At 32.5% G+C, this 11,995-nt stretch overlaps 1 protein-coding gene across 1 annotated transcript in view; it reads left to right on the top strand.

Moving 5' to 3' along the window:
* Nucleotides 1-612: 612 nt before the first annotated feature.
* LOC149413517 (lysoplasmalogenase TMEM86A-like) overlaps nucleotides 613-11,995 on the top strand; it is a 51,716-nt gene continuing 40,333 nt past the window's right edge. Inside the window, exons 1-2 of the mRNA XM_089644524.1 lie at nucleotides 613-747; nucleotides 10,164-10,333. Coding sequence (XP_089500650.1) covers nucleotides 727-747; nucleotides 10,164-10,333 — 191 coding nt within the window. The 5' untranslated portion in view covers nucleotides 613-726. The remainder of the gene's footprint in view (nucleotides 748-10,163; nucleotides 10,334-11,995) is intronic.

The following is an 11,995-nucleotide window of genomic DNA, read 5'->3' as shown; positions in this document are numbered from 1 at the left end:
AACTGAAGTTCTTTATTGAGACAAAAGAAAAAGAGAAATGCTGCTGGGTAGGTTAGGTTTTTGTAATGAAATTAACAAAATATGCACATGAATTGCCCAGATACAGTACAGAAAAAAAAAGACTTTATGTATGTGAAAAAGAACCAAATTATTAAATGTGTGTTGTAAAAGGATTTTTTTTTTAAATTGTTGGGAAGGAATAAATTCATAATTGTGTAACAAAGCATTGTTTTATTTTTATGGTGATCCACTATTTATTTTCCATCGCAATTAAATAAATCACAGATTTTAATTCCAGTGATCGAAATAGGAAATTATAAATTTAGTAAATAACATTTTGCACGTTTTTAAAAGTCGCGCCATTCAACAAGTTGCCTCTTTACGTTGACGCTGCTGTTACTACGCATGCGCAAACTATTGTAAAAAGATAGCCTCACAAAAAATAATCATTTAAGTTACTAATAATTAGCCTCTATGTGTGGGACTCTTTATAGATGAAAATTCTTGTCACAACTCTATTTCTATGCCTGTATTAAACTGTTCAAACAAAATAGTAAACAAACAATATTTTGCCGATGCGGTGTTGCGAAAATTGTAGACAATTGTAGATTTGGCGCAGGCTTCGAGTGTCGTGTTTTTGGATAACATCATTTTATTTAAGTGTTCAATACGCGTAGTCGTAAATTACTGGGCGTTTGATTTCATGTTGTTATTAATTCTTTCACCATGTCGTTTTCAATGGAAGTGGTAATTATCTAATCTTTAATTAATAATTAATTTGTGTTAAAAAATCGTTTCTCTCGGCTCGACGAGAACAAATCTGTAAAACCATGTCATAAATTATTCTTTTGCAGTACCTACCTATCACTTAAAAAATGTTTATTTTACATCGAACAATTTCATTTCAAACGAAAACGATCTTTTCAAAAATTATATTTTTATTATTCACGTCACTATTTCAATCCTTAATGCATCGTTCAGACGTATCAATTTAAGTTGAACAACTTTTATTAAACGACAAAAATTAACAAATTTCGTTCACTCGTTAGCAAACCGAATTGTTAATCAAGATGGGGTCAACTGAAATTATTAGTGCGTGCGTCTCTTTTTGATATTTGGGGAACGAACTTGAGAATAATATGTTAATAATAATAACAAATATTACCATTTGTTATTTCGGCTACTGGCATTATACCTAGCTCTCTCATTCAATATTTAGGCGTGTTAGATCTGTCAAAGAATTTATATATAAAAATGCAAAAATCAGTCATTTTAAATACATGTAGGATTACGAAAGATTTTTAAAATATTTAAATTGAGGGATCAGTAGGATTTATAGGCCATGTTAGGAGTTCTACCGAGCCGAACCCTCTGATATGAAAATATCTGGAGTCGGTGAATTATTTTCCCATTTGATCTCTGGTGATTTGACGTGTTTTTCTTGTATGGTTTTGTATTTATTACGCTTATATAATGCACTTGAATAATGTGGATTGACTAGATGATCATTTGTGGAAAAGTGTGTGGAAGGGTTTAGTTTTTCCCATGGGGAATATTTAACCCGGACACAAAGTCGGAAAAAAACAAGGCATTTATATAGAGCAGTTTAGTGTCATTTCATTTCAAGTGCGCTTTACTACAGCAAAATTAAAAACGGTAATTTAGTATTAGTGGTCATATTCTTAAAATTATTCCTACAGTGTGCCTTACCCAAAACAGGTCTAATAATATAACACTAAATATGCAGTTTATACAAAGCAATGACAAAAAAAGAATAACAATAACAGCAGGACAGGTCAAACAAGAACATTAAAGGCAGAGGCAGTTTGTGCTCTGAAATAAGAATCATCGGAACAGACATTTGTAGATTTTTTGAAAAAGCACAAAAAACGTCGTATTTGGGTTAGGTTAGATTCTAAGAAGAATTGAATGGGGGGTTCTGGGGCCCGAGCAACAGCAGTACTTACCCAATATTTAAAGCGCCCTTCAGGCGATGTTTTCAAGAAAACGGCGCTATACAAATCATCCAATTATTATTTTTGGTATAGATTAAAAATTTTCCAGTCTGAAGGTGTCAGCATCAGGGCGAAACCGGTCCAGATAAAAATAAATGAGTGGACTAAAGTTACAAAATTTTATACTCGGAATATTATGAGTGAAGAAAACGTTCTAAATTTATCAAAAATAAAAGTTTTTGCATGGCTGTACCGATACTTTCACAATCGCACGCACCAACCTAACCTAATAGCCCAGTCAATGAAGGGAAAAAAAGACCAAATGTCGGAACTAATTCCCCGGAAGCTGAATTTTTCACAAATGTTAGAAGACCTTTAGACATGTATTTTTACAAAAGTCCCCGACTTTCCCCCTTGTGCTTCCTTCCCCACCCCCTCTTGAATATATTTTTCAAAGCCTTTTGGAATACGCTAATATCGCCTTAATGGTTTTATAAAATCGGATTATTTATTTTTTGTTTAGTTTCTAATTAGTTATTCTAAAAAATTGTATTCTTTCATTTTTGCGAGAAAAGCTATACAATCTCTACAATTTATTAGTAAAGGAAAAATATCAGTTTTTAAAATAGTATTTCAGAATATATTTGCACATAACTTTTTTCTGAGCCTGTTAACGAAAAAAAATAAATCAACAAAACTTGTAGACAATATTTTTAACTATAAAATAATGTATATAATTATGGGTTTTAATTTATAATAAGGCACGTAGGCTGTTAATAAGGAGCACGGCGCGCGGCGGCTCGAACGCGCAGCGGTTCGCGGCGCAGCGAGAAATTACAAAAACCTAAGGAAAGTAATGATTAATTCATGTGTTTTTTTTTATAAAAAATTCGTCTAACGTTGAAGAGTTTTATTGTTATTTACCAGTTTTAGTTCGGAGGGGAGGGGGGTAATATAAATATTTTCCCCTGCCCAATGAAGCGCTTTCATTATCCACCAACCGCCGTGCCCCGGTCTGGCTAAACAGTCATATTATGTTGTATGATTGTTTGTTACTTATTATTTAAATAAAGTTATGTGAAATAAGCCAAAAATACCTACAACAGCGTGGGACTACCCTTTCACAACATTAAAATATTGAATTCCAAAAAATCTTTTTTGGAAATTCTCACTTGTTTTATTATATGCACCTATCAACAATAAAATAACGAAACAACAAATCACTTAAAATAGTGCATAGATCTAAAATGGTTTACTTTCAAACAAGCTTCTTAAAATATACCTCAAAAAATATTATAATGACAAAACGGTTTGTAAATTATATTATAACTTATCAATATTATCTATGACAAAATTAGGCAAATATTCAAATAAGTCAAGGGAATCTTCCATTTATTCGTCATACTGGGGTGTGTTCAGACATGATAATCCGTTACGGTGTAGCACATGGCAGAGCAGGTAAACAAGTTTTGTTGATTTTTTTTTTTTCGTTAACAGGCTCAGAAAAAAGTTATGTGCAAATATATTCTAAAATACTATTTTAAAAACTGATATTTTTCCTTTACTAATAAATTGTAGAGATTGTGTAGCTTTTCTCGCAAAAATAAAAGAATACAATTTTTTAGAATAACTAATTAGAAACTAAACAAAAAAAAATAATAGCAATAAATCAAACCTTGATAAAGAGGACAAACAAACTATGGATAAAATTTTTGATTATATCGACAAAAAGTTTGATTCTTTAAAAAAGGATATAATTCAAAAAATTGAATGTCAGAATACGGAATCTATAAAAAGTATTGAGTACATAAGTGCTCAATATGACGAAATTATTAAAAAATTGGATACAAATAATAACCAAAATAAATCAATCCAAAACGAACTTGAAAATATAAAAAAAGAGCAAGTGGGAAAAAACGCTACAATAAAAAAAATGGAACTAAGACTAGATGAAATTGAATATACATCAAATCTGCACTACCTAGAAATTGCAGGAATTCCACAAAAAAATGGTGAACAACTGGAGGAAATTATAAAAAAAGTCGCATCTGCAGCTGGAGTTCAAATCAAACACGCTGATATAAACAATGTGACCAGAACTACAGACCGAAGACTTAATGCTCCGCCAAAAATCCTAGTAAAATTTACAGAAATTAAACTAAAAGAAATCCTTCTATCTAAAAAAAAAGAAATGGACCTTAATTTACAAAAGGATTTGACAAACGAAAAAGTGTACATAGGTGAAGTAATAAGTCCCTACAAAAAAGAGTTGCTTTGGAAAGCAAAGCAACTAGCCAAAGAAAAAAATTATGAATTTGTTTGGATCAAAAATGGGAAAATAATGGTTCGTAAAGGTCATGATTAAAAAATTTTGTACGTAAATCATCTGGACGACCTCGATAAATTAATATAACAATTCACTTACTTGAACACACCAAACTGAAATACCTACTGAGAACATGGATAAGGAAACAATAACTACAAACAAACCAGATGAACTGCTAACTCTTAAAAACAATTTTAATATATTAAATAAAAATATACGAAGTATCAACGAAAACTTCGATGAACTTCAAATACTAATTAAGAATCTAAAAATTAATCTTGATATAATTATCCTCACTGAGTGCTGGATAAAGGATAAATATTCACCCTTACATATTAATAATTACACCTCATATGCAACCAATTTGAATTACACAAAAAATGATGGTGTGATAGTGTACATTAAAGATGACACTAAAACTGAAGTCAATGAAATAAAATTCCCAAATGCAAACTGTTTGAAAATCAAAGTGGGTGATGAAACCACTATATTAGCTCTGTATCGATCACCAGCTACAACTAATATTAATCAGTTTCTTGAAACGCTTTCTAATGAACTCAATCTTCTAAAAAACAAAAAAAAATGTTTTCCTCATCGGAGATATAAATATTGACATACTAGAAAACGGTCATCCAAATAGAACTGATTATCTGCAAACAATGGCCGCCCACGGACTTGAAAGTTTGATAAATAAACCTACGCGTGTTACAAATGACACCAAATCTTGCATCGACCACATATTCAGTAAGACTGTTAAACCAACCAACTCTATCATATTCACCTCTACTATAACCGACCACTATACAACAATTTTATCTATTACAAAAAAGAAAATACAAAGATCGCAGCCCTACCCAATTATCGTGCAGAAGACAGAAACCATATGGAATGAAGTAAAACAACAATTACTAAATACAAAATGGATAAACCTACTGGAGAACCTTGATACAAATAGTGCCTGGAGTAAATTCATTGAATATATAACTCATACCATCATGTCAAATACCAAATCAATAGAAAAAAAGATTTCACATAAAAATCAACATCTTAAACCATGGATAACCCAAAGCGTTATAAATTGCATTAGAAAAAGAGATGAACTACACAGGAAAGTTAGTTTAAATCCTTGTGATATTTTTATACAACGATATTATAAAAGATACAGAAATATTTGCAAAAATGTTGTACGCAATGTCAAAGAAAATTATTATAAGAAAAAAATAGACGAATGTAACAATGACCCACGCAAATTATGGAAGATCATTAATGAAATTACAAGTGCAAAATCATCCCATAACAAAAGCATAGATGAACTAACAATTGAAAATACCCAAATCTCTTTCGAAAAGCATCCGGACAAAATTCTCGAATACGTAAACGAATTTTTTACAAATATAGGGTCAAAATTGGCAAAGCAAATCAGACATCCAAAAACTAGCATTTTACCAGAAGAAAAGGAAAGTATGAACCAGATAGATAAATTAAAGTTAACTAATGTAACCAATACTGAAATCAGAAACGCAATTGTATCCCTCAATGTTAATAAATCATCGGGAAATGATATAATCTCAAATAAAACAATAAAACAACTCCAAAATGAACTGACCTTCCCTTTGACATACTTGGTCAATCTGTCTATATCTACAAATGTATTCCCCTCATGCCTTAAAAAAGCAACAGTTATACCTATAATAAAAGTGGTAACAAAAAGGATATATATAACTACCGACCCATAAGTCTCTTAAGCTCCTTTTCAAAAATCTTGGAAACTGTAATGAAGAAGCAAATTGTTCATTTTCTTGAACAAAACAAATTATTATCACCATCCCAATATGGCTTTAGGGAAAATCTAAGCACCAATGATGCCATAGAAAATCTAACAAGCATAGCCATAAAAAACATAGATGAAGGGAAAAAGTGTTTGGCTTTATTCATAGATCTTCAAAAAGCTTTTGACACAATAGACCATAAAATATTACTAACTAAGCTAAAAAAAATAGGAATGGCCGAAACAACAATGAACTTATTAGAGTCATATATAACAGGGCGAGAACAACAAGTACAAATTGGCAAACAAAAGAGCAAACTACTATCTTTAAACTATGGCGTCCCTCAAGGAAGTGTACTGGGACCGATCCTATTCATTATCTATATCAACGATTTAACTAACCTTACCATTAAAGGAAACATAATCAGTTTTGCTGATGATACTGTTTTATTATTTCAAGAAGAAAATTGGACGGATACATTTAATGAGGCTGAAAAGGGGCTTAGTGCACTTCAAAATTGGCTTGAAATCAACTCGCTTACCCTTAATATAAGCAAAACAAAATATATAACATTTTCAATAAACGCAAGGAGCCAACCAATAAAATCACTAGAACTAAAACTACACGAATGCCATGGAAATAATATACAATGTTACTGCCCCGTCATCGAAAAAACACAAAACATAAAATATCTCGGAGTAATAATCGACGAAAATCTTAGATGGGACCTACACATCAAAGGTATTACGGAAAAACTCACAAGCCTTATATATTTCTTTAAAAATCTAAGAAACGTATTAAATAAAAAGGATATGAAAAAGGTCTACTACGCATTATGTCATTCTCGAATTGAATATGGAATCATAGGATGGGGATCTGCTACACATACGTACCTACACAACCTGAATACGATTCAAAAAGGAATCATAAAGACCATATTGAAAGTACCAATTAGAACGCCTTCAATTGAAATATTCAATTCCTTTGACGTACCAAATGTACAGCAAATATATGCCAAAAATATATTATTGAAGCTCTTCAAAAATAACAAATCCTCTACTAGACTGTGTATGCATAACACTAGATCGAACAAAAATGATATAAAAAATATTCCAAGTTATAAAACCACATTCGGACAAAGAAACTATACATACTTAGCAACAAAACTCCATAACATCCTTCCCCAAGACATAAAACTAATAAAAAATCCTAATGAATACAAATGATTAATAAAAATATGGCTGAAAGAGGTCAATGAAAAAACCCTAATGAAAACACTAAAAACGATATAGAAGACACTAAAAACGACATAGAAGACACTAAAAACGACATAGAAGACAAATAAACCATATTTAAATAACTTTAGTCCGCCTCGGCACAGGACCCCCTAGTGAGGAGGACTAAGAAATACAATATTTTATACTTAATTTCACCATTATATTTTGTATGTAACAATTATTTTATATAGTCGCTAAAATAAAAAAAAAATAAAAAAAAAATCTGATTTTATAAAACCATTAAGGAGATATTAGCGTATTACGAAAGGCTTTGAAAAATATATTCAAGAGGGGGTGGGGAAGGAAGCACAAGGGGGGAAGTCGGGGACTTTTGTAAAAACACATGTCTAAAGGTCTTCTAACTTCTAACATCTGTGAAAAATTCAGCTTCCGGGGAATTAGTTCCGACACAAAACCTTCATTGACTGGGCTATAACCCTAACTCAACAGATAGACCGTATGTAAGGATCTGCTAAATGTGACAATACAAAATTAAGAGGAAGCTACAAGTCAAAAATGTGTAATCTTGGTATACCTTATATCGCAGCTAATAGGCGTTAAAATCGCTAGACAAAAGGAGCCTAGAAACGTTCGATTTCAAACAAAAAACCGTTTTATTTTGTAAATAATTTTATAAAAAGCAAAAAAGTTAATGAAATGAAACTGTCACAGATAATCTTGGCCATAATACTGTATTTTTAAAAGTTGTTTCCTTTACGCGTTCATACATTTCTAGTGAAAAAATTTTTTTTTAGTAGTTTGCATTTATATGTTTCATTGAGTATTTTTTATTTTTTTCATTCTACTCAAGCGAAGCGATAGGAAAACCTTCAATTTATCTAAAGAATATTTTTTTGGTATTCATAATGTGCACCGATTCGTTATAAAGATTTATCAAAATAGTGCCGTTATGTATACGTAAAATGCGATTGCAATTACGTTCACGATCGTGAAGATGTCGTTATAAGAAGCAAGCTGGGGTATGCTAGTGGTGTATGAACTCCGCACCACTCCCATACAAAAATATTCTGGAACAAATCCAGAAAAAGAATCCTCAAGTATAAATATACATATAGATATATATACTTGAGGATTTGAGGACATGTTGATATATGTATGTGCCGACGCACGAAACTTATCCTAGGTTCATGCACCAAATGGACTTGAGGCAACGAATAGGTTTATATTAGAAACCATACAAATCTATTGATAACCTATTCCTCTTGGAATGCAATGGCTTATACGTACTGGAAACTTCGGCCGTAGTCGTCATCACGACTTGTTCAATATACCACACGGCAGAATACTCAAATGCTGCACAGCATAACAAGAGGAATTGTGCTTTTGAATGAAATTTGTAAAAGAGTAGAAATATTCAATTAATCTTTATAACCTTTTAACTTTTTTGTATAGGTACCATTTTACCAAATGTTGAGAATGCAGATATCCAAAAGTAGTCTTTTGTTTATTTATATATGTATTTTAAGACAGATTAATCAAAATAAATGATTAATCTGTCTTAAAATAACTAAAACAATAGTAGTCATGAAATTTAAAAAAAAGGTTTCTAATATAGTATTTACATTTTTTTTTTTTTTTTTTTTTTTACAGTAATACCGCACAAGAGTCCCAACTGCTCCCGTCTGGAGCCAGTGAGACTATGGCATCCCCAATTGGGGTATGTTGTGAGGCTGAGGGTATTGGGGAGGGGAGGGAGATGGGGAAGAGGAAGGTGGGGAAGTACCTGGCTATTCAGATCTGGTCACCAAACACGGCTAAAGCCATTTCAAGCAACGTTTCAATTCTGAATGGTGGTCTTACACCAGGGCGATACTGAGAGTATCTTCCACTCTGGAACGTGCCGCAAATATACTATATATTATTTTAAATTAATTAATTGTGAAATAACACAAATTAATCAAAATAAAATTTATTTGCGCACGCCGGGTTCGAACCCGCGACCTTCGGATCTGTAGTCAAAAGCGTATACCACTAGACCACGCCGGCCGACATAAGACTGATTGTTCCATAGAATTCGAACAATTCATCACATTTGAAAATATTAATAACATAGATGATTGTAGAAATGTATTATATAAGTGTACAGCCCCTTGAGGTAATTTGCAACATAGCATGACAAGAGGAATGGTGCTATTGAATGAAATCTCAGAAGCACTAGATATATATAATTCTTCTTTAAATAGCCTAAAGTTTTTTTTTGTATAATAATTATCTTCATAGGTGTTAAGATTGTCAAATTGAGAATTGTACAGTAATTGGATAATCTATCTGTTGTGCAATAAAAAAAAAAAAAATAAATAAAATAATTTTGCACAAAAACGGCGCTTTATAAATCATCCAAATATTATTAATATTATGAGTTCTGTGAAAGTCTTGTCATTATTTCATCATGGGCCAATTGTTTCAAAGGGTAAAGTTGTCTAATTTCGCTTCATGCAAAGTGTCTTTAAAAAAACAACAACACTTGATATCAACGTCAACAAGTTGGATGGCTATTAAAGTCATCTTTTTAAGTAAACTTGTACAAAATAGGTTTTTAGGTTGTTGGTTTTGGTCATTTTAATTATTAATTCATGCGTATTTCGTAACCTTCGAACTTAACTTTGATTGAGAAAACGGAAATTCAATTTATCTTTTACGATTTTTTTCGAAGTTGAAACCACGTTCTATTTATATATGTTTTGCGTACTAAGCATGAAGCGGAATTCGACAAGTTTATCGTTTTGCAGCTCTTGGATAGAACAGAACTTGAATAAAAAATGAATATTAACTTCTGTGAAGCAACCCATCCTTATTATTATTGATTTTTTTTCAGATGAAGGGTCAGTGGCTAAAAACGATCCCTTTTTTGGTAACGGTGACGTACTATTACGTAATTTTCGTACCCTTCGATAGTCCGTCTGCATGGGCCACTTTCATGAGGATCCTTCCAATGCTGGGATCCATATTATTTGTGTTCCTATACCAAGTCGGATCGAAGGACGAGTAAGTAAAATTTACATTTATATAACTATGTATTAGTTTCACGTCTCAGTCAGCGTGTCTACGGTCCACTTGTAGTGTACAAACAGCAGCCACACATAGAAAACTTCCTGATATAAAATATTGCTAATTTATCAAAAATCTCTTTAAATTATTCGTAATCCCGTTAAAAACGGGACTGTAGGTCCTAAACGAATGAATTGATAGGTTTCATGTTAAACATTTAGTAAGAAAGGAATGCGTTAACGCAACGTCTCAAGTTTAGTGATTATCAAAATCATTCGTCATTATATATTAACAGGGCAAACGCAGGTGCATGAACAGTGTGAAATTTTTTATTAGGAAATGGCTTGCTGTCCCGTTTTCAACAGGATTTTAATAAATCAGCAATACTCATTTTTCTCCGTGTAGCTGCAGCTATAATAACAGTATCTCTCTGGTAATAAACAACTATCCAGAATCGAAACGTTGTTGCTTGAAATAACTTTATCCGTGTTTGGTGACCAGATCTGAATAGACAGGTGCTTCCCTATCTTCCTCTTCGCCATCTCCCCCCATCGCTTTAACCTTACAACATAGTCGCATTAAAATTTGTGCATCAAAAAGATTAAGTAATAGCCTCTCCATCTTTCTCGTAAAAGAAGCATGTAACAGAAAGAGAGGCAACACCTGATCTATCAATGGCCAGATGATCATGAGGTTTCGCGTAGGTAAGCAGGTATCCAATGTAATGATTAAAAGCATTAAAACATATATATGCTCCCTCTTTCTCTAGCTTTATATATACGTCTCCCTTTCTGTAATTTGTCAATAATTGAATCTGATAGTATATGGGCAATTCGGATTGTAATTTTGTAATATCACCATTTAGTCCTCAACAAAAGTTGGGGCTTGTTTCCAAAACTGAATATTTTGTTACACGTTCACTAATGTGTTATAATTTACCCACTTCATTCATTTTGACCGTCGTTACGCAGCCCGATTTGAAGACGGTTTGGTTTTTTAACCGTTTTTACAAACATTCCGAAAGTCTCACAATGGACTGCGCTGCAAACCGCTGCCTTACTTTAGGGAACTGTACTTGTCTGCGCAGGGCTGCTTATTTCAATGTGCGCTCATCGGCGGTCAATGTACGATTGATGTCGTAGTTTATTCAAAACACACTCGAACCCTGCTGGCGCCACAAATGTGGTCACGTGGTTTTCCTTCAGCTCGTCGAAAAGATCAATTTGGATGTTTTTACAATTGCAAAACTTACAGTGAAATTAATTACAACCAACAACTATTTTTATTGATTACTTTTACTTATTGATAGCTGACGTGTATCCGGAGTTGCTTGGACTTATGAATGGTTACGATTAAAGTTTTGAGGTTGTAAATTCTAGTGTTCTTGAAGATTTTTTTAATTCAATGTTTTTAAAGTGGAATTAATATAATTTTAAACAATTGAAAAGTTTACTTTTATAAGTTATTGTTTCACTTGATCGTGCCACGTCTTCCTCGGACGTGCCTGACTTTCACCATTCACGACGTTCATTCGACTCCGTATCTCATTCCAGTGCAGAAATAATGCGAAGTCTTCCCCGGGCGTCCCCGACTTCTTCTCCCATTTAAACTACTCTCTAAACATTCCTGACAGTAATAAGAACAAACTTTGATGTTTTC

This window comes from Hesperophylax consimilis, chromosome 21 (assembly GCF_061612785.1).
Source record: "Hesperophylax consimilis isolate HC1 chromosome 21, BYU_Hcon_1.0, whole genome shotgun sequence".
Classification (NCBI taxonomy): Eukaryota; Metazoa; Arthropoda; class Insecta; order Trichoptera; family Limnephilidae; genus Hesperophylax; species Hesperophylax consimilis.
Note: the sequence above shows the minus strand (reverse complement) of the source record. Positions and strands in the feature narration are given on the sequence as shown.